Raw genomic sequence first — 24444 nt, 5'->3', positions numbered from 1 at the left:
GGAATGTGCTGGTCTGAAGCAGTGCTACCTGCCATGTGTTGACTTGGGTGGGTACTTCTGCTGTTAATTATGTAAATGAAATCAGAGCCCAGAGAACGATAAGTTTGCTGCCATGTTTCTAAAAGAAAGCAGAGACCACTGCTTTGATGTCTCCTCAGACACATTACATTGTTCCTGAGGTTTTTCCAGTTTGCATGCACAAAGCATGGCTTCAAGATATGCAAGTATGAAAGAAGCATGAGCAAACCAGATTATAGCAAGCACTACTTCATTTTCAAAGAATCTATAAGTTGGAGAGAGTTACAATGCTGGGAAAAAAAATAAAATGACACGACAGGTTACTATCACATAAATGTACTATTTAGAAATTAAAAACTACTGGAAAATTGGTCTTCATCAGCATGCCTGACAGCAGAGGTTGGCCAAATCTGATCTGCCCAAAATGCAATTTCACTGGATTCTGCAAGCAAAAATTCAAAATCTGAGTTACTAATATAACGTGAAGACCCTGCTAGACCTTCCACATGCTGAAAAGAGCTGAAAGCTCCAGCTCATAATCTTTCTACTTCATATCTCATTCACAAATGACAGACTTCCTTGATTTAGGCTAAAAAACCAGTGACCCAAAAGGATTTTTTAAAAATGTTTTGCTCAAGTGAGCCATAGATTAGAAGCTCCTATGGAACACAGCACAGGGAGATACATAATGCTCAAGGACACAAAATTTATTTTAACATTTCCCTATCTTGTAGTCTTGACCCATATAAAGACTGATCAAAGTACTAACTACTCCTTAGCAGTCACTTAGAATGACCAAGCCTTTTGTTAGAAACTCAGAATAAGAGCCAGTATCAGTATTTAAATGTTCCTTCGTAAAACATTAATACATTTTTTAGCCTCTCATTTCCAATTATCTTCTGAGTTTTCCTGCAGCCATCTCACAAACGTTTTGCTTTAAATGCTGAGTCAAAATTCAAGGAAAATATCTTTCACTTAACACTTGTAGAAACCATTTAAGAAGCAAGCCAGTACTATTTCCTTCTGATAAACTTACTCTTACTTACATTGCCTCGTGCCTAATTCTAATACTTAATTGTTTCCTATGAACTCATACTAGACACACGGAAATCCTTTTGCTCATAAAGAGAGTGAAGCCCCATGAAACACATTGCTTGACAGAAAAGAGAGTTATTAGAGGCTTGCTACTTAATTGGCACTAACGACAACATTCTATTTCCCTGAAAAAAAACTGAAAGCCTTCACAGATTTCTATGATATAAGGGCAATTACCAATCATACAACTGGTATCTACATTTATCTTTTGATGAGTATAATTCTGCACTGAAGGCCCATCTTGCCTCTATGGTTCTGTGTGTGGCTATACAGACACAGTTATTTTATCCCAAATGGAACTTGAAGTTTAGCTATAGTTTTTTAAGATTTTCATCACTTTTCTGAATTTCCAGTAGCAGTATGTGTCTTGTAAACCATGAATACCATTAATTAATATAGTAGACAAAATGCATTTGCTGGATAATACTGTCCTGATCTCATTTGCTTATAACTTTTCCAAATATAACTGCTTGGGCTGACACAGCCATGTCTGGTGTGTGCCTCAGGCTCTTTTTTCTACTTGGTTCTGGTTTAGGGTTTTGACATTTTCAACTGGCACCATTTAATCACTTCTGAGAGTAAGAACAAACAGAAAATAAGTTGCTTTACTCTGTAGAGAAATCTCAAGTGGACAAATATAGTTTAGCAAGGGAGTAACTTTGTGTCAGAGATGTGCCTTTTGCTTCCCTGTAAATACCTGCCCCAAACCGAAAAGTTTAAGGTACCTTTGAAAAGTCAATAATTTTCATACTTACAAGAATCTAGCTAAAGGTTCAGAAATAAGCATCTTCCCAAACTTTGCATCACTCAGCATGCCAGTGTCCCTCAGCTCCTAGAGCATCAGGCTCTTGTGAAACAGCCAATCTCAGAAGAGAGACAGATCATCCTCCATTTCCCCTTTGCCTCCATCCCGATTTCTTGCTGCTGCTGCTGCTGCTGCTGGCAGGACTCCGAGCTGCTCTCAAACAGGGGCTGAGCTGGCCCTGCACAGCAGCCGAGGGACAGAGAGCCAGCTTTCCTCTAATTACTAATCCCAAGTGTACTCTGTTACAGCTGGGGGTAGTCAAGTACAGCTTGAGCTAGGCATCTGGACCTGTGGGAAGATGGAGGCAGAAGGACACTTGGCTCTTGAGACAGAGCCTAGCAGAGACTGTTTTTTAAAATTAATTTTAATGTTTTGCTATTTTTATTTTTATTTTGCAACATAGCAGTATGTTGAATCAAAGTAGAGGTCTTTATACCTTTTTGAAGCTGTACATAGGTACACAGCCAGAGCAACACTATATATTACATGCACTTGAACAGGTTGCCCAGGAAAATGACTTAAGTCTCCATCTCTGGACGTATGTAAAAGACATTTTAGACGTGATGTTAATGGACGAGGCTCAGTGGTGGACTTGGCTGTGTTAGATTAATAACCTGATCTTAAGGATCTTATTCTACCTAAATTATTCTGTGGTAAACCCTGTACTCCTCCCTCCCCACCAGGCGTCTCTAAGAGGCTGAGAGAAGGCTTGGCATATCCATGTGCAGCCACAGAGCCTGGGCCATGCTGTGAAAGGAAATACCCACAGAGACACAAAGGTTTGATAGAAAAATTGGAATAGACTACACAAAAGAAGTGTAGGGGAAGAGGGGAGAGACTTGAAGCACAAGAGAGTAGGGATGAGAGCAGGAGGTTGGGATTGGCTGGTTAACGAAAAAGGGACTGAATTAGGGAGAGGGGAAAGGGAGACAAGGAGTGATTCTAGTTTGAACAGCAGCTGCAGGGTAGATGAGTAGGATTTGCTAAATGTCGAGCCTAGAAATGAGAGACATGAAGACTGAAAGATGGAATTGGATATAAATAATTGGATATGTCACAGAACCAGACATGAGGAGGACCCAGGATGGGGACAGAAATGGAGGAGGATTTGGAAGTGACAGGAAGGAAAAAGCCATGGTTGGGGATCAGAAGGTGTCAGTACCTCATTGGCTCTGGAGGTTGGACTGGTCACCATTATTACCACTCTCTGCTGTTAACAAGCAGATGTGAAGTCCAGAGGCAAAGTATGTTTCTCTTCTTTCTTATGAACTGTCTCATTGGAAGAAAAGGCACACACTGCAAATAGCAGTTGCTCATATGGCAAACATCCCTGCAGGGGTGGTAAGAGTCCTGATAAGACACACTTGACTCATATGGCAGGCTTCTGATTTTGAGATTTCTATCTTTTTGTAAAAAAACATCAGATTTATTCACACAGAAAAGTCCTGCATTAAGGCATCCGCCTGAATACTTCATGGTGAAGACTCAAGAACTAGATGTCAGGCTAAGGTTAAGGCATATTACAATCTTTTCTTAGTTACTAGATCACACAGAGTTTGTTCCAGAAGACACAACCTTTTTTTATTAAAGAGTATCTAACTTATGATTGTGAGATGGAAATATATAGTGACAGAGACCCCTGTAGTCCTCCTGCACTCTGCATCTGCTGCACAAGCTGGAAAGTGTGTTGGAAGAGGGGTGTAAATGCAAGAGACAGCAGCAGATGTGAAAACATTTGCCTCCTGTTACAGAAGTCATTGCTGCTAGGAGAAACTGAATTTGACCAGTTCTGCTATGACACATCTCTCAACCAACTCTAGTATGAGACATCTAAGAGATACTAAGTGAATTTTGAGAACCAAACTATTTTTTTCCCTGTGGGATTACTTCCCCATTCTACCTATACTTAGATTTGTACAAGTGACAAGTGCCCATGGCTGGTATTGAAACTAATGAGAGCTGGACCTGAATATATCACCACTGGGAGGAGGAAGAGTTGACTAAATTATTCATGGAGAGAACAAAAGTCCTGTAGTGCATAGCACTGTCCAGATAAGACCACACTGTACTCCTTTAAGATCAGCATAAAAAAAGTAATGGACTCCAGACTTTTTATGGAGCTGATATATGACACGATTATAGGCATCATTCAAAGCAAACAAAGAAACTGCTTTTAAAATCATTTGTATGCTACAAGAGAAATAAGGCTGTCAGTATAATAATATATAGGATTACATCAAGTAAATATGTGGCTCTGTCTGTTACTAATGAAATAATATGCTAGACCCTCCTCCATCAATTAGGTAACTACTCAGATAAGAGACGGGTAATAATATGTCCTCATAATAATGTCCTCAGACATCTCAAATTAGGGGCACTTTGACTTTAATTTCTTTGTGCCTCAGTATAAAATGTGGACAATAATGGACTATAATACTCCTGTTGTGAAGGCTTTTGTGAAGATAAATACATCAATGTTTGAGAAACCCTTAGGAAATACAGTGATGAGTGTCACAAAAAAAGTCCACAAGAAGATGAGTGATTTCATCTTCATATCAAGGTTCCAATCATGTGCAGTAAGTAAGGCCTGGGGCCATAGGGTGCACAGAAAAGGTAAACCAAAATATAAAATAGCTTCTCATTAAATGAACACCATTCATCCAGTGCAGCAAGTGAGACAGAGATCCTGTGGAAAAGTGGAATGTGAATAGATAATTAAAGATTGTATCATAATGCATGCAGAAAAGAGGGGTGAAGAGTTTATACTGGTGGCTTAATTCTGACATCTCCTAATTCCTGAATGCATGATTCGGCAGCTTCAGTGGTGTTGTCACATTTTAAATACCATTTTTTACATGTCACTGTATTTGTGTTGCTTAAATTATCATCTGCTCATTTCTGTTATTAGGCTTGTTTGTATCATGCTTTTCTTTCTCTAATCCCCTGTATTTAGAACACATTGTCCAGATACAAAAATCTTTGCGGCCTGTCCTTGAGGAACAGTAAGAGTTTGTGTAATTTAGATTAGTGCAGTAATTGTTTGGCCCAGATGCCAGAAACATCCCCAAGGGTATTTAACATTCATTCAGAAGATGTAGCTATTGCTTTTCAGCTTAAGGTCAGGAAGAAAGCACAACTTAAAGCCAAAAGAACATGCTGCAGTTCTTGTCTGAGAGGTGGCAGTTGCAGATGGCTGGGGCACCACCAAGCAGCTGCCTTCAGAAATGTCACCCAGCACAGTCTGGGAAGTCTGGGCAGCTTTCTCCAACACACAGTCTGCAAAAACCAGGCCAAACCAAGACCATAAAAATGTACACTCACACTCCTGACATGGAACAACAATCTTTTTGGTTTCCTCTAACTCTAGCTAATAAAGCAGATCATTTAATCACTTATTTTCTGATACCTACTCCTTAATAGATTGCATGCTATACATGGGATCAGTCCTGCTGTAGAGAATTATTTGTTTCTCCACTTTGGGCACACAGTTCTGAAGTGGAATGAAATTTCATTATAGACCAAATGCGTGCTGCACATTGTATATAGTCAAGCCCAAAAACCACCTGAGCGAAACTAAAAGTAAAGAGCTATCCAAGAAGGATTATGGGATTATATCCTTAAATCCATAGTGAGATACATTAGAAAGTGATGTACACTGTTTTTTTCATTTTCATCTACAGGCAGTAGAATGGATTACCTAGCCACGAATTTCCATCATTTAATTCCTTGTGTGGTACATGATGCAGGAAACAACATCACAGCAAAGCTCAGCGAGAACTGCTGGAGAGTGAAATTCAAGCTGGGTTTATATGAAAGGAAGAGCTTCAATGTCTCTCTTGAAAGATGAAATAAAATCACAGACAAAATGACCATTACCAGCCAGAACAACTACAGTGCAGTCTTCTGACTGACTGTAACACTAAATTAATGCTAGCAGGGGTGCAAGCCATGAATTCACTGAGAAGTGCAGTGCTCCAGAGGCTTCTATGAATCTTGAAAAAGAGATGGAAACAGACTTGGCCAGGACAGAATAAAAGCTTCTTGAAGGTGATGGCCAAAAAGGAGCAGCCAGAAAAGCAGCCCTGCCAGGGCTGGGTCACTGAAACCATGAGTACTTTCCTGGGAGAGGAGCACCACCACCACCAATTGCCTTTGTTCTGTGCCTCCTCCTGTGCCTCTGGTGCACCGCACAGCGCAGTTGAATGGAGGGAGACCATTTCAGGGGATTAAGCCAATTTCAAATCTTTCTCTCTGCTGACGTGCTACCCTGCACAGTAGGACTATCCTGCTACCACCATGATCTTTATGCAGACAGGGATCTGCTTGCAAATGTCTGCTATGAGCTGGAGGTGGCCAGGCTTGGAGCTGCAGCCATAACTGCTGGGCCTGGGCTTCTTTCTCCCTTATGGCCCTTATAAGTGTGGGCTGCCTTAGGACACACACTACCTTCCCCAGAGCCAGTCCTGAAAACAGCTCTTCAATTCAGCTATTTTCATCCAGGGAGAAATGGATTCCACACCTGCTGTGACTGATTTCAGAGGTTCGGACAGCTCCACCTTGCATTGGTTGCTAATGGAAAGTCCCCTCCATGACTGTGACTGCCCTCTCTGCTCATGAAGTGGGAGATGAAAGCACATGGTATCATCACACACTACCTGAGGCTGTGTCATTCTGGCATTAGAGGCATGAAGACACGTTCAGCATAACTGGCTACAGGCAGCAATCAAACAAGTGTTTGGGAGAGTGAGGTGAAAACTACAGCTCTTTCCCAGTTTGATCAACATCACCTTTGTCTCTGCTTGTACCATTTCAACAAGTGATGCGTTGATATGCCTACAGCACCCATTGGCTCAGGCATTAAGGAATCTTAATGAAAAATTATATTGCTAATACTGTCTGACTACTAGGAAGAGACAAAGAGAGGTTAATTATTTGGGGACCAGCCAAGGCATAGTACAGTCCAAAGTCAGCGGCAGGACACTACTGAGACTATTTGGGAGACTCTATAGGCATGTTGATTTAGTTGTAGCTCCAGTGGAAACCACAGAAATTACACGGTGTTATGGAGTGCTGGTGCCCAATCTATGTGTCAGACCTACTGTTATTCTGGAAAATCTCCTTTCCCTAAAATGCATTACATGAAGCAAACATGGTCAGATACCAGAAAAAGGAAACTTTTTAACTTCTGACCTGTAGGAAACTAGAAACCTCATTGACTGAAGGTCACACTTACACAACACCTATGACCCACAGGGACACGATGCCAAAGACAGTATAGCTGAGTAATTAAATGGTAGTTGAAACTCAGAAACCACCAACCTGTAATTTCAAATCACTAAAAGCACTAGGGAATACCTCCCCTCCTCTGTACATATGAAAACGAATTATTTATTGATGGGCTCAGTAAAGTCTGGATTCTAACAGATGCAAAAAAATCTAATGTATTTGGTATCTCAAGACACTCAGTGATTAAATATGTCCGTTTTGTTATACAAATAAAAGCAGTAGCTTTACAGGCTTCAAACTTTTTGAGGAAATATAAACATTTGCCATTCAATCAGCTTTGCAGAAATAATTCAGCTAAACTAACAATATCAAGCATATTCTTGTTTCTTTTCCCCTCCAGATTAAGAGCAACCAAGCTGGTCTTGCTCCCTCTTCTTACTTGAACTCAGTATTATTGATAGGTGGATCTGTATGCTCTGTACGACCTGTCTGTAAGTCTTGTATGTTCAATATGTCATGTAGCTAAATGTAAGATATGGATGTGCATAAAACTTGTTGCCAAGGCAGTGCTCTCTCTAATGATGGCAAACGGAGGTTTATCTTTCCCATTTTAATGCACTGCTTGCATTTAAAAATTGCAAGCAATTCTACCACTTTGAAAGCAGCTGAATCTGTTCAGTCTCATCTCAGATTTTTCATTTTCAGATAAAAACCTGTGTAACACTCATAACAAAGCAGATTTCTATGGTCAAATAACAAATTCCAGAGCATTGCTGTGGAGAGTTGAAATTATCTGAATGTCACCATTACTGTTATATCAACATAAATCACTGCACTCTTAAGGAATGCAACATTTCTTACACATACACCCAGCAATAACAAAGCCTATCACTGATTACAGCAGAATCTATGAAAAGGCTCTCTTTGCTATTAAAGATGAAAATAGTCCTGTGAAAGACTTGCAAACAATTCCCAGACTTTCTTCTCCTGTAAGTGTATGTTTTTCTGTGAATTTGGGCTGGATATATTGGTTTCCAAGGGCAGCTTGTGAAAATGCTGGGTCTACTTTTAGACAACTGCTTTGTTATTTCAGGCAAATACCTGCACTTCCAAAGAAGAGCCTCGATGTGACATGTATGGCATGTACCCATTGTCAGGGTAAAAGGGAATGACTGTGAGAAATGGGAAGCTTTTTCAGCTAATTCATTTTGTGTGTAGTCATCTCAGAGCCAAGAGGATCCAGGTGGGACTGGTGCCTGATTACACTAGAAGCTGTACCAAGTCAGATAGCCTCCTTCACTGAGCACCTTGGGGGCTTAAGCAGAACAATCACACAACTAGTGAAAGAAAAGAACTATAGTTGATCCTCTTCTGCAAATGAGGAACTAAGTGATAGAGCTAAAAAAAGGGCTCAGCCCTCAGCCAGTATAAATTGGCACAAGAAGATTCAGGTCAGCACAAACACACCAAGTTCCAGCAGCTGAAGAAAACACTGGCGTTGAATTTATAATGCCTGAGATAAATATAATGCATCCGAGCAAGATTTAACCATCTGCAATCAGTATAAAGGATGAAATGTATTTAAAAATAATGTGCTTCACATGTCTTGTTTAATAAAATCCACAGCATAAAATAATGGTGCCAGTTATCAAACTAGACAAGCACAGAATAATAACACTGCAAGAAAAACCAGACAGCTCGTTAAAATGGTGAAGTATATAATGTAGGGACAGGCAATAATGCAGTAAGGGACAAAATACACCCACCTTTTTCTGAGCAGAAAATTATTTTGCTTATAGTTTTCACAGTCCCAAAGTAACTGAAAGATTTGAAGAAAGAAACTGTACTTTATAGTGGGGTCTGGCAAGGGGACAAAAAATGTTTCAAGGATTTTTAGAAGGAATTTATATACCTCACTAGATCTTGAAATTAGTTCAACAGAAACTTCTGTGTTTTAATTACTCACATCAATGGGTTTTTTTCCCCTCATCATACTTTTACATAAATAGTACCTATACTTTCATTAAACTTAATCTGTTCTCCTTTAAAATAAAACCAGTGGATTACCAATTTTTTATTTAATTCTCTGACCTGTAAGTGCAATTCATTTCCATTCTCTTTGCCTTGTCCTCAGAAAACAACAAAGTGGAGGCTCCATGCCCTGGTTACTCAGAGCCTCACTTCCCTGCCATGAGATGGGACATTTCACTCTGTAGGACACTCCACTTCAACGTGCTTGTTCCTGAGCTGGCCATTTCTGGGACCACACTAACTTGTCCCTCTTAGTACACAATAACTCAGTCCCTTGTTACCAGTCACAGAGAGATGATAAAGGAAAATTAAGAGAAAACAGATGCCTGATAGATGAAAGTGGAGCTCTGGAGAACTACTGTTCTGTGTTCAAAATTGAAAGGAGAGAGTCTTGATATCATTCAAAGCATTGACTCTCAGGGTAAAAAAACCAGCACTTTGGGACTAAGGAATTCAATGCAGCAATAAATCCATAAGCAGCAGCTGCAGAGGCAGATTCAAGAAAAGAAATGGAGGATAGACAAGAAAGATCCAAATCTGACCCACTACAAAGAAATGCCATGGCGCCAATAATGGTGTGAGAAACATAAATTCTTTCGTTAAATGGTATTTAGGAATATACTCAGGTATGTCACTTGAATTTCATAGTAAGTACAAATAAAGTGAAGCTGTGGATCAAGACTGTTCCTTTCTAGTCCTTTAATTCACTTTTATTTTCAGGATTATCTTTGAATGTTTTACATCAGTACAGATAAGGAGCATTCCACAAACCATAGATAGATGAGGATGTAGAAAGAAGAAAAAAAGAGGGTCTTGACTATGTGAGAGACTGCAGGAAGGAAAATCATCTTGCTACAGAAAGGTTTCTCCCAAAGTCACCTCACTTGAACCTGTCTCTTCTATTTCAGAGATCTGCAGACCATGGGAGATACACTTCAACAGAGCCAGCCCTCACAGCAGGATTCCTTGGCAAGCATTGCACAATTAGCTGAGTACAAGTGTGTCTTCAAAATGGTTATCCATTTTTGTAATGCTGTTTGACAGGAGTGTCTAAAATCTGCTAGAAGAGCAATATACTTTGAGTGGAATGAAAGACTCCACATAATTCTGACAAAATTAGTCCAGGGTATATGGCTCCTTCCTGTAAAACCTGCACCAGTAATGGAGCTGGGTCTGTCATCAGTTTTATTAAAGGTGAATTTCCATCTACTCTGACTCATCTGAAAAACCTGTCAGTGGTCACCTGCCCTTATTGCTAAGTTTACCTCTGAGAGACGACCTTATCAGTGTCTGTCAGTATCTGAAGGGAAAGTGTCAAAAGGAGGGAGCTGGGCTCTTGCCAAACAATAGGACAAGAGGCAATGGGCAGAAACTGATGCACAGGAAGTTCCACCTGAATATGAGGAAGAACTTCTTTACTGTGCAGGTGACCATACACTGGAATAGATTGTCCAGAGAAGTTGTGGAATCTCCCTCACTGGGGATATTCCAGAATTGTCTGGACAAAATCCTGTGCAATGTGTTCTAGAACGACTCTGCTTGAGAAGGGAGTGTGGGCCAGATGTCCCACTCCTTCCAAATTTGTCCATTCTGTGATTCTGTGTGATTTAATACTTTGCTCTCTCAACATGAGATTATTGCAGAAGCAATGCTAGAACTACATTGTAAATAATACGTGCCAACATATTTTCACAGTCCAAATAAATAACTTTAAGTAAATAAATAACTCTATCACACAAATATCACTTAGAAATGCAATTAAAAATAGCCTCTTGCTTTGAGTTATAAAAATATGAAAGGGTGCTCAGGACAAGCTGTTTCACATAAGACTTTTCTCTATATTTAGCAACTCCAAGGTCAAAATACTGGAATTTCATTTTTCAAAGCCAAAGGATGATTTAATAGTTATTTTATATGAAGACAGCTCTGTTTTTCTACCCTGCATGCAACATCAAATTCAGTATAGCTTGATACATCCTGCATTTTCATTCATGTTTTCATTACAGCTCCGTAAAGTACAATAATTTATTATACATCCTCTTCAATCTTTTTGAAACATCAAACAAAATTCAAAGGCAGAGAAAACAAAGCACCAGAAATCTTATGAGAAATTCAGTATTATGAGAAAAACAGTATTTCCTTTCTTATCCTCCCAGTTTTAACCATGAGCCACAGTGAGCACTGAATAGTGTTGGACCTTGGAAAACAAAACTGAACTATAGGACTCTATGCACCTTTCAAGTCCTCGAGCAGCAGTGATAAAATCTGAGTGCCTTCAGGGTCACCTCTGTGATAATTACTCAAGTAATAGATAGATTTTTAAGAGAACTGAGTGTCTCAGAAACACCGTCTGCTAGCAGAGTTAGTGATATATTGGAGAGGAAAGACCCATTGGTTCTCCTCATATTCTTTGCTGACCTTCAGTTCAACAGTCTAACATGTCTAGGACTAAGAGCCAAGTCATGGGCCTTCGATGTTCCTCTTCCTTGCCTCAGCCCAAATGATGTAATTTTTCACAGAGCTTTCACAGGGTGCAATATTCACACCCGGCTCAAACCACATACAAATGCAAAAGGGAGAGCACAGCATCACGTGAAGGTTTCTGGCCACATACTTGTGACCCAGATTCCTTTCTTAGCAGCTAGATTCAAAGGAGCAGAAATCAGGCAGATTACACTGACTCATCTCCCCAGTTAAGCTTTCAAACATTACACTACACTACACTTTCAAGTCATTTACACTACAAGGACCTGTTATCAAGTAACAAAATTTTCACGTAAAAGTGGAAAGCTGAATCTTCGTGTGTGTATATCTAATATCATAAATGCTTGAAATACGGAAGTATTTCCTTCTTGTTTGTCTGAATTTATCTCATCTTCCTAAGAGAAGATTTGAATTTACAAAACCACCAGCTTCTGTTTCTTTTCCTGATGTAATTTTAGCAGAAAATACTTTTGAATTTGGAAAGTCATGCAGTTCTTAGCCAGCACTCTATGAAGAGAAATCAGCAATATTTTCACAATAGAAGGCCAGAGGTATTTTTTTGCAAAGTTACTGAGAATGATGTTAGAAAATTATTAACAGTGATTGCAAACTAAACATTTATTTACCTTTTAGTAGCCTTAGCTAAACACCATTTGCTCTAGAGGCCTTAACTAAACACCATTTGCCTGGAGACTAGGCAGCCTCAACAGCCTGAGTGGAACATTAGGAGAGTGTACCTGCATGACAATAAGAAGGTCAAACACCAAGATGAAAGAAGCCAAGAAGGCTCTTGAGACCTCATCACTTGGCAGAAATCCACGATTCAGCTTGTCCCAGCTGATCCAGTCAGTAGTGATGACAAGCACAACTACAGAGGTCAGAGTAAACAGAACTGTCCTGGAAGAAAGAAGAAAAAATAGTTCAGAGAGAATATGATAGTAATGAAGATGCATCATTCTATTTTATCTGTTTTCTAATGGTCAACATGTACTTTATCAGTAGTTTTCCACTGACAGAAACAGGCTAAAGAAAATTAAGTGCACAAACAAATCTTTTAATCTAAAAAAGAAAGCAGTCAGCTGTATCCTTAGTGAAAATAAATTTAGTAGCTATTTCTAAGCATGTTGTAAAAATTAGCTGAGTATATCACTCTGGTCCTTCATTCTGTATTTTTCACTGAAGATGAAAATCAGTTAAGTAAAACAAGAGAGAAGTAAAATGTACCAAAGCCTGCATGATCTAGGCCAAATTGAAATCAACAAATTAAGAGAACATTGTCTAAGTCATCCAATACATTAGAATTTTTGAAAATCTTTCCTAAGCTGTAGGAGCTATTAAGACACTAACTATGAAATCTAATACAGAAACATGTCTCCATTAAAAAAAAAATCGATGCACTAAATTAATTTTTAGAAACTTCTGGAAATTGTAGAAAGATTTTTGCTTTGTGTTTCTAAGATGTTCTTTGTAAAAGTTCTCAACAATTTTATGACTTTTCTGAGAAGTCACTGAAGAGTGAATCACAAAAGTATTAAAGCCTCTGTATAAATGCTACAAGAATTCCAGAAGATACATTTGACTAATTCATACAATTCTGAAACACAGTATTTAAGAAAATATCTTTCTAAGCTATCCCTGAAAAATACTCTGCATCATCTCCAGCAGCACTTTGGTAATATCTTACAGAGTTGGCAGCAGTGACTGATTGAATTTCTGGTTCTGTGGAAGCCGGAAAATTTAGCTGGTAATTTAAGGGTGAGCAAGGCTTCTTTCAGTAGCCATGGCTGGCAGTAAATCTGTGCTATAATAGCAGCATATCAAAATCTGAATGCATGCTCATGGCTAAACAATTGTGGCAGGATTTTTTTTCCACAGCAATAATATCTCATTTTCTTCAGCTACTAAGGGTTGTAAAATAAATTGAAGAATATTTCCCATGACACTTCCAAACAGGACAAATACTCAGTAGAGGGAAAAAAAATCATCTGCACACCAGTAGTCACAGGCTACCAGTCGGTATGCATTTCTTTTTATACATCAGCCTTGTCTGTATCTGTGAGGAAGGGAAAACAAATATGCACACAGGCAATTTTATAATACATTTGGACTCCTAAACATCATTCTTCTGTGACATGATGGGCTGCACTTCTTCAGAATGTAATGAGACACAAAATTACTTGACTGTTACCACCTTTACCTTGGAACATTTATTTTTGTTCTTAATAAATTAACTCAGTTACGTGCAACACTATGGCTGACACCCTAACAATTTCCCTTGAAAGAATTATGAGCACCAGGCAAGAAAAAAACAATAGATGAGGCATATTAGATGTAATTAGACCTTACCAATAGTCCAGCCTTCTTATCCCAAAACATTTCCTTAGCTACCGTCTCAACTGTCAGCACCTGAACCTGACTGGCTTTTCTGCAAGGTCTACTTTGGCACGTACACAGAACAGTTTACTTTGGAAAGACAATTCTCTCTCTTGCATATAGCCTCTTGAGACACACAAAGGTGTTTTTTCCTACTTATTTCACCTTCATATCTGAAATTCTCATGGTTATTGTTCTTGCTTTACCTGAAAGGTTCTCCAGAAAGAAAACAACCCTCAGCACTTGTCTGCTGGCCAAGGCAGACTGCCCCAGCCACCAGGCACCCTGATTGTCCTTGACCTCTTTCTGTGGAACCACCTCTCCTGGGGCAGAGGAAGTTTAAAACCATAATTCAAATTGAGAATTTTGCTATAGGAAGCATATAGCCAGAAGTTATGCTCAAGACTATTCTGCCTCAGTCCTCTTGAATTATGTATTTGCATTTTGGAGCAAGAGTTCAAAGCATGGAAGGTCAGACTTTGGCATGTAGGCAAGCAAAAGCAGGCGTATTTTTATTCATGCTTTGTTGGCATGCATGCAAAGACCGATGTGTGTGCTCAAGTCCTGATTTCCTTGAGGAAATGCATATGCACTTAGAAAACTGCTTTGTTATTCATTCTGAAATGTCAAATAGGGAGGGAAGGGAGCAGAAAATGGGCTGCTAATAGAATAAGAAAATGTGAGACCAACAAAAAAGGTTAGAAACAGACTTTTAAAATGGTTGCATTAAACAGAGTAATTAGTATTTAGTTGTATTTTTGACCTATGATACTGGAACACAGCAAGATATTCAATACATGCTTTTGGAGTTATTATAGACTGATCTTGTTTGGGTTACGGTTCAGTTCGCTTCTTGTAAAAGTACAGTGTCTTGGAGATTAAGAAAAAAAGATGACTATTTCATTTAACTTGACATAACTTGTATTGGATAAACCAATGTGAGCTGCCCTGCAATATCTAGCCCAGTATAGTTTGCCCTTTATTCTGCAATGCACATTACTGAGAAAGAGCTCAGTCAAACTATTCACCACACTGCTGGCAGGACCTCTCCTCATTACAGAAGGGGAAAGGCTACAAGGTGAAGGGCAAGAGAGGACTGACTCTTCTCTGTACCAGGACTAACGAAATGCAATTTCTGTCTCTAGTTCACGAAGGAAATACACTTTTATATTTCACTTCTAATCCTAGCTTGCTGTACTGAATGATTATGTGCCCTGGACACCTATTCAGCTGCAATAACACACATTTTACAACCTACTGCATACTCCTTAAGAGTGCAAATAAACACTGTCCAGACCAATAGCATACTGAATAGTTAAAATGATTAGGTAGATCCACAAAAGTCACTACTGTGCTTATCACTGCCAGCAATTATTTAAAATCCCCAGTGCTACATTGAACTGGGGAGGGGAATAAAAAGGGGGAGGCTGAAAGAGAACTCTTACTGCCAGAAACCTCTCAAAAAATAGGCAATTTTTTAGACTGTATCTGTATAATAATCTTTGATTCCCAGGACTGAGTTCGGTCTTAATTTGTCAAACCGAATCACTCATGCCAAACTGAACCCATACTACTGGCCCATTTGTCAACAGAAGACTAATCTGGTTCTCAAAAACTTGGCAAGGTACAAAACAGATACATCTTCCCTTCTGCCCCTTTCCACAACACTTCCTTGCACTATAACCTTTGACCAAACTGACCAACTTTAAAACTACCATTCAGCGTATTATACATTATGAGAGGTTGTGAACCACATGGACCAGACCTGAGCAGGTTTTAGTCACTGGTGGTGGTTGCCTCATGGCAGACAGGGTCACAGCCTAAACCTTGCAGAGAGAAAACACAATGAACTGCTGTGATCTGATGTTCTGGATGCTTGGAGACACTGTCTTACGCTGTTCAGCATGTCCTACCTCCCTCATCAGGAACTCCTAAGCACAGCCCATGAGGCTACAACTTGTTCTCTTGCAGCCTCAAGGCAGTGCCACAAAACCATTCATAGTACATCCCCTCCAAACCTACACCGGAAATATCTTTGACTCCATACAGCCACACCTTCATGAATCAGTCTGTTATTTGTCTGTACTGAGAGAAAAACTGAACAATCCAGAATTTGTCCCTGGAAAGATAAAAGACAAGCTAATACACGTATACATGTTCACAAAACATTTAATGTTGGGAAAAAAACCTGTTTCCAATCTGAGTCTCATGATCCTTCATGTCTAAATCAGCAGGGAAAAGTATATAAAAAATGGATTTTGGTCTGTGACGGAACCTCATTTCTCAAACCGTAACATAAGGAAAATGAAGTTTTTCATTCAAAGGGTAAACACAACTCTTTGCACTACACTACCTTCCCTTTGCTTGTGATATGAACTGCTCATTTTTAGAGATATTTAGAATTTTCTTGTCTTACATGACCCTCAGCCAAATCTTTTGCAATGCTACAACTTTGATGATAGATAGTAAGGGTTCTGTTAAGACTAACTGAAGAGATGAAAGACAAACTTTAGTTATTTTCCTCATTTTCATTTTGTATTTTTCAAGAGGCAAAAAGCATTATCTTGGCCTTTGACAACACCTTTTCCAGAAAAAAACCCTTACCTGTGCTTAGTCAAAAATAGTTCTTAGATTTGTATGACACAGCATTTTGAGAACTTTTCATCATAATTTCACACATAACTGTCACTAAGGTAGTTCATTTGGAAATCCTTAAACACTGTTAACAAGGATTCCAAGTATTGTTTAACACAATGTTCATTTGGGATGGGACCCTTTAGACAGGACCAAAGAAATTGGTCAGTCACATTCCTTAGGGCTGCCCTTTGTGGGAATGGGGTGTCTGCCCTTATTGCTGTCCCATGCACATCACACTGCCAGTTCCTGGCATGTCTCTGCACTTTCCTGGGCTTTCCCCAACTCAGAAACAGTCCCCCCCCACTTGTCAGAATCCCTCACTCTGCTGTGGAATGCACCTACACTGGCACTGATTGCCTTGATAGTTTCTCATGAATGAACCCAAATAATTGCAAATATCCTGTGAAAACAGATACAGAAAGGGAGCAAGAAATTTTACTGCTCTTCATATTTAAAAAGGTTTTCCAGTCCTCAGGAAAGAAAGATCATCCCTCGAGTCAAATACTCTACAGAATTTTTAATCTCAGCATCAGCACTGGCCAAATATACAGTTGCACAGTGTACAATAACTATAAAAAACAATGTTACTGCAGATGTTCATATACAAATGCCAACACTTTTTATTTCCCTTGTTTTAATTAAGAAGGGTTCTGTTATTTAATCTGTCAAAAATAGCAACTCTAAGCTCATTCAAAATAAAATATTTAATCTGCCTGTTGCTTGGTGTCAGAACCACTTCTGCAATTAAGCAAATATAAGGGACAGATGCTCTGGTGGTGAAAAGCATCTGTGCACCCTGGAGCAGGATAACTTCAAACCTCCAGCTGGCCACTGCTCTTCTGCCCCCCCGGGACAGTTCTCTGAAAGCAGAAAGAGCGGGGACTTGAGATTCCCGTGTTTATCAGCAGTTACTGCAGTGCCACAGAATGACATAGTTGGTGCTGAGGATCCCACATTTACAGTGTTTGTGTAGTGTGGATTGACCTGAGCATGCATCCATAATTTTAGCACACCAGGTGAGATCCCAGAAAGCAGTGTTCACTTCAGATGTACCCAGAGGAAATCCCAGTAGTGCCTCCCAGAGCAATCCCTACCATTAACCAAATGGTGGGTGGAGAAAACCGGCAAGTCTAATGTGCTACTGAAGTGACTTGGTAATACACAGAGACCCTAGAAATCTAGGAATATATGGAGAGTTAATTACATTGGACCACTTTTTTAAAATAAGGGGTTTGATCCTCATGGAGAAAAATATGTGGCAGAGATATGAAGCAATACTGTCGTCAGATTTCAGAGCACCACACTCCCAATGGCATGTTCCGCAGGCATGAATAAGTAGGAGAAATTACATTAATGCAGATTACCATCAATGAGGCTTAATTATCTGAAGTTAAATATCAATTACAAGAAAATGGCTTATAATTCAAACGTTGAATCACATTATTTTTAAAGTCCTTGTCACCACAATAGTGTATGCCTGACTTCTGTCCTGTTGAAAGTAATGTCTAAGTAATTCAGCATTTGTCAGTAACTACCAGTTCTGAAATACCTACTCTGAAACACTCCTTATGTTGTGTACGGCTCATAACTACTTATCAACAGCAGATACTGCACATTTGGAGAACCATACATTGCCAGTTAAGGCTTCTAAACAATGCTTCTTGTCATTCTGACTAGTGAGCTGAAGAAATTGGACACTGCAGAGCATATAAAGGATTCTCTGAGGTGGCAAAATTGGAACTGTTTATCTGCTTTTTTATCTATTCACTTACTAACACTATGGGTTTTCCAGATCAGAAAGATGTAGGAGCAGCAAGGCTGGGGCCTTGATGGGATTGACTTGGCATGCCTTTTCCAGCCAGAGTGTCCCTAGAGCTTGAGGCCCTTTGAATCTTTCAATCTTAACCCTAGTCCTAAGTATAACCCTAATCCTAACCCTAACCCCAGCTTCAGCTCTAAACCCAACAAAATCCTATGGGTTTTCCAGATCAGAAAAACAGAGGACCAGCAAGGCTGGAGCCTTGTAGGGAACACATAGGCATGCCTTTTCCAGCCCCAGTGTTCCTGGAGCTGTAGGGTCTTTGACTCTCTCTAATCCTAAACCTAACTCTAACCCCAGCACTAGGCTAGCTCTAACCCTACACTATGGGTTTCAAGTTCAAAAAGCTGTAGCAGCAGCAAGGTCGGAGCCTTGCTGGGAGCATGTTGACATGGCTTTTCCATACCCAGTGCTCCTGGAGCTCTAGGTGCTTTAACTCTCTCAACCCTAACCCTAAGCCAAACACTAAACCCTAACCCCAAACCCAGTCTAAGCCCTAACTGTAAACAAATCCTATGGGTTTTCCAGATGAGAAAAATGGAGGAACAGCAAGGCTGGGGCCTTGCCAGGATTGCCTTGTCTTGCCTTTTGCAGCCCTAGATGTTCCTGGAGCTAACCTAACCCCAAAAACCTTTCTCACAAGCCCTGCTTTACATCTATCTTTTGACTGTGACAGTTTCGATTTTATTAGAGTATATCAATATGATTCCAGAGCTATTTGGGATTTTTGCACAAAGATTTATGTAAAGCCAGAAATTACGTTAATATATAAAGGAAACATTTTGCTATGTTTCATGTAATAAAATTAATAAGATTAGGTAATGTAATCACATGGTGCAATATGAGAATTCTAGAGAGCATAAATTTTTTTACAGGTAGAAGCATCTTTGAGGTTCTTTTTGCCACACCATTAATTTCCTAAAATGAAAGTGTTATCTATTTCAAACAGCAGCTCATTTAAATTAAACTCATTACGTTTCAAATGCCATTTCATATCTGTGATACAGAAAAGCAAAGACAGTTTATGAAAGTTCATGGTCTTACTTGTATAAAACATTTTCAATCACCACATATCATATGCAAGGTAGTGTAAAACTCACATGAATCATATCCAAGGAATTCCATGTTCAACTTCCAAAGTTAGAAGTTAATTGCTTAACTCCAGCAGAAAGCATTTGGAAAAAAAACTGAACCAAAACAGAAAACCAAACACAATTCTATTTAAGGTAAAGAGAAGCCATTTTTCTGTTTTACTTTCAGATGAATACATTACTTATTTTATCAATGGAATGGGGAATGGAAGGCAGCTGCTCAAAAAACAAAAGAAACAAGATTTTAAAAAATATTTTCAGAGCATCAAATATGCCTTAGGATAGACCTGCCTGGCAATTTTTCAGCAAAAATGGTTTATATTCAGACAAGGGCCGTTCATCAATATGCAAAATTTACCTTTGAAAAGGGATGATTTCTGTAACGTGAGGGAAGCTGTGTCAGAACTGGGCACAATTCCTGCACCACATTATGGTTGAGGAGCTAGGGCAGCATCTCAGTTACAAAAGATGTACAGGTAACCAGTGCAGAGGCCATTACCTGTTCTGAGTAAGTCAGACCAGCTATTTGAATATTAGTGTTAATGAAGCCAGCTGGATGCAATAAAAAGATTTTCACATGCTACAGGGTACTATTTGTTCAGACTCTCTAGCTGGAGCTGGTCTACTTAGTATACCAGTATACTTAGTGAGTCAACATTAGTCTGACGTGACTTTAGTCATGACATGAGTCAACAATCCCCTGGACACAGATTTCCCACACCCAAGTATCTTAGTGCTCAGTTATCCCAGTTCCTGGTAAGAGTGAGCTAAAGGCTTTTCATCATAGTAGCAAGACATGGGATCATATGCCACAACATACAAAACAGGGACTTTGGCTTCCATGTTTGCAGCATCCTCAGCAACTGCTAGAAACTAGTTAGAGAAGAAAATGTTGTTGGCCTCCATTTTTCAGTTATCATGAAATGCTCAGTAAAGTCTTAAGTTCATTGCAATGTAGAACGGGAAAAAACTTTTGAAATTGAAAATATACATGTTTTAACATTTAGAAGGAAAAACCTATTTCAAATGCATTAAGATGGTAATTGAAATGCTCTTCTAAAAGCCTAAAATTAAGCTTTTCAGATCTACAGCTAGAAGTATATCTCAACAACTCCTTCATTTTCCTGAATTGAGACACATTATTAAATTCTAGTTTTAGAAACAAGGAAGAGTGTAAATGCGGATTTAACACCACATTTTCAATCCTGTCTATGATCTGCATTATTTTGATTTCTACATGATTGATTTAAGACAGACTGATTTTCAGAAGACACAATTGAAAACATCTAAGTAAGAAAAGTGATAAAATTTAATTAATTTATAAACTGATTCTTTCATTTCAATGATTCTTTTCAAAAGCAAAATTTCTTTTCTGCATTTAAGTTATTCAATTTTTTTCCCAAATCACAGTGAGGTCTGCTACATTTTGTCTAGACCCAAGCAAAAAACCTTATCATTACTTTTTTTAGAAGATATTATTTTTACATATGGGTTAGTTTAGTGCAATTAAAACATTTTATAAGCAATTCAGAATCAGCCAGAAACTTAACCATAGAGTTGTTTTTTCAGAAGTCTGAATATGAGTTAACATATCTAATCTCTCATTACAATCAATGGAGATGTAGTGTGAGATTTGGTTACGTAAACCAAACGTAGTTTAGTACAATTTGGGCTGTTGTGGAGTTCCTTGGTTGGTCTTCAAACCTTGCAACAGAAGGTCTCCTCTGAGCATTGTGTCATGTCCACCAGGCCTGTGCAATATGTCAATATACCAAAGCATTTCAAATTGCAGTCAATGTCTGTGTTTAGGAACCTGAATCCCACTTTTATTCAAATGACAAGAGTCTGGAAAATTATGCAGATGACTACAGACAAGTTTCTACTTGCAGAAAGATGAATGACCATCTGCATTGGCCAAGGCTCCATTAGCTGCAGTAGGAACTGGCACGCTGATAAACCATGATCAAATAGATATCTGAACCCAGAGCTGAAAACTGAAAAAACTGAAAAAACTGCAAAAACTGAAGTCACTTCCTGATCTTTTAATTTCTTTAAAGAAAACAGTGAAAAGCCTTCGAACTTTTGAATTGAAACGCAAATATATTTTATGTAGGAATTAACAACACTCATATTTGAATAAAATAATGGAAGATTTGTATTTAGAAACTGTCAAAAGCAGTCGCTGAAAAGTTGAGATTTACTTGCTTTTAAAAATATTTTAGAAAACTGAAATTATTTCACATAGGACTTCGATGTGGCAGTCTTAAAATTATCCTTGAAAGTTTTTGGAAAAAAACCCGAAAAACAGATCCAATAAAATTTCCCATAGTATGTGTGGTAATAAAAGTATCACTCAGTCACCAATCAAGCAGCTCCAGAGCCAGCACAATTCCTAAACTGGGGGAACCTCAGAGGGAGACAAGAGAGCTGCCAAGAGCCCTCAAATACCATTACAGCTGCTGATGGGACCAGGGCAGGGTCAGGAGCACCAGCATCCAGTTCTTCCCTGTATGAAAGAAGCCCAAAGGAGCAGCAGGGACCAGGAGTGATGCCAGCAGGGTGGGCACACAGGGAGTGAGTGGACCATCAGTTCAGGCAGCACTTGTCCTTGGAAGGATGTCCAGAAAGGGCACTTTCTCCCTGCAGCTCAACCAGGGAGCAGTGGTATCCACCCAGCAGAAAGCCACGGCCCCTCTGACCTCTGCAGGCACCACGAGGGACACGGCTGCCAGACAGAACTCCTGTGGGAACACGCTGCTGCCACTGTGCCAGCCTGTGCCCGGCTCCCATGGCAGCACCAGGCAGCAGCAGGAGGAGGGACAGGGGCTGAGGGGTATCAGAGAGAGAGAGAGAAAGAGAGACTGCTGGAATCACACCCAGCCCTCCCTGGGACAGGCCCCGCAGGCAGACAGGGTGCATGGTTTGGAGGATTCCCTGCCCTCCCTCTGCCTGTCTGAGCACAGTGACTTCAGGGACAGGGGCAGTGGTGACACGTCCCTGCCTGGTGCAGCAGGCCTGTCTCCTCTGTGACTGCCCTGCCTCCCCGGGTGTAACAGGTGTGAGCCCCTGAAAGTGGAACACATCAGTGATGAACACAATGGCTCATCCAGCATGGAGGTGCCACCAGGGTTAAGTCATGCCCTGCATCAATACCACTTTGATGATCTTAAAGGTCTTTCCCAGAAGAGATGTTTCTATGATTCTATGAGTTACAAAACATAAAGGATAAAAATGGAATCTATTTTATCTAATCAGAACATATGGAACATGTCCTTGCTCAGATACTGTCACGTTGCTACTCTTAGAGGAAATTTATAATTAGTGGGTAGGAGAACTGTACAGTATACACTTACATTCTCAGGGCTTCTCAGACAACATATTACATCCACAACTGAAATTGAAAATACATTGCGAATTCAGAATAAACTAAATGTAACAATTCAATAGTTTTCTATGTTCTGGATTAGATTAGCTGTATAATTTATCTATGCAGTACTTCTACGGAAAAAGAAATTTCTCATTATTTTAGGCTTCATAAGCCATCATATCTACGGGATATAATTCCACATTCATCAAGATATCGTGCTTTTTACAATTATATCTGTGCAAACCCTATCACAGTAAAATATAATTGCAATTGTTTTGAACTGCTCTTCAATTTTTTTCCCAAAGCATTTTAAATAAATACAGAGTCTTTCACCTAACAACTTGATTATATTTTGATTAAATGTATTTCCAAAACAACTGCAACATGAGAAACAAACAAAACTCTCATCCTGCTTTCTGAGTAACACATTTTTTTGTCAAAACCCTTTCAAATAATGTAAAATTTACCTCAGTTATAAAAGGACATTAGTAGACAGCAAGCTGAGTGCATACCAGGCATGTCTGCTGGCAGCAAAGTCCCAACAGTGTCAAGAGCTGCAATAACAAAGGCACAACCAGTAGATCAAGGGACATTACTTTGCTCATATCCAGAATATCACATCCAGTTTTTGACCAACCATGCATAAAAATCACCAATAAACTAAAGTGGAGTTTTTAAAAATGGAGTATTTTAAAGCTTTACTGGTTAGGGGCTGAAGCACTTGTCCCATGAAGAGAGCCTCAGGGATGGGAGAAACTAGCAACTGCCCCCCACAAAGTGCCTCTGGGGTGGTAAGCAAGAAGAAGATGGAGCCAATAATTGATACCAACTCAAAAGTTGTCTAGAAAATAAAAGTTCATATGCCTTATTTTTCACAAGTTGAGCCAGTTCCAGTATAAGGCTGACACCTGTCTTCTTAAGAAACAAAGAAAAATCACATGCAAATTACTGTGATTTTGACTTCCTGGAAAGTTAACCTTTCTAACAGTAGAACATGACTAGAAATAAGATTGAACAAAAAGAAGTTAATAATGAGACTCACCAGAATACATCCTGACAGCCAGTGCTGTTCCAATAATTATATGCTCAGCTCTGTGACAAAATGAATATCGTCACTTTTTCAGTGGAAGATAAACACTAGAAATTTCCAAGAAGAAGATGCACAAAGGAACTTGGGAATTGTTATAGCTAAATTCACTATGATGCCCAGATACATACTGGGTAAACCTTGCGTTTTCCAGGAAATAGTTAGCCCCCTTAAACTTTTCAGTATTTCAGAAAAAGTCCTGTGTTCTATCCTGAGACTAATCTGCACTCTTTTCCAAACTGTTCCATTAAACAGAAACCAGATAAATCTTAAATTGGAAAAACTAGCAACATTCAGGGAACTCAGCAAAGATGCAGTAAAATCCAGGCTAAAGCTTGTCCCACAGCTGCCCTGCAAAGAGAAGTGCAGGGGCTCAGATCAGCAATCCATGTGGATTGGATCATCATGCTA

At 39.4% G+C, this 24444-nt stretch overlaps 1 protein-coding gene across 2 annotated transcripts in view; it reads right to left on the bottom strand.

Annotated features, from left to right (window-relative positions):
* Window positions 1-24444, bottom strand: part of TMEM117 (transmembrane protein 117) — a 175282-nt gene that overhangs the window by 22156 nt on the left and 128682 nt on the right. For both annotated transcript variants that reach the window (XM_066319056.1, XM_066319057.1), the window contains exon 6: window positions 12397-12556. In XM_066319056.1, coding sequence (XP_066175153.1) covers window positions 12397-12556 — 160 coding nt within the window. The remainder of the gene's footprint in view (window positions 1-12396; window positions 12557-24444) is intronic.

This window comes from Sylvia atricapilla, chromosome 5 (genome assembly GCF_009819655.1).
Source record: "Sylvia atricapilla isolate bSylAtr1 chromosome 5, bSylAtr1.pri, whole genome shotgun sequence".
In the NCBI taxonomy this organism is placed as follows: Eukaryota; Metazoa; Chordata; class Aves; order Passeriformes; family Sylviidae; genus Sylvia; species Sylvia atricapilla.
This window is presented reverse-complemented; position numbering and strand designations above follow the sequence as displayed.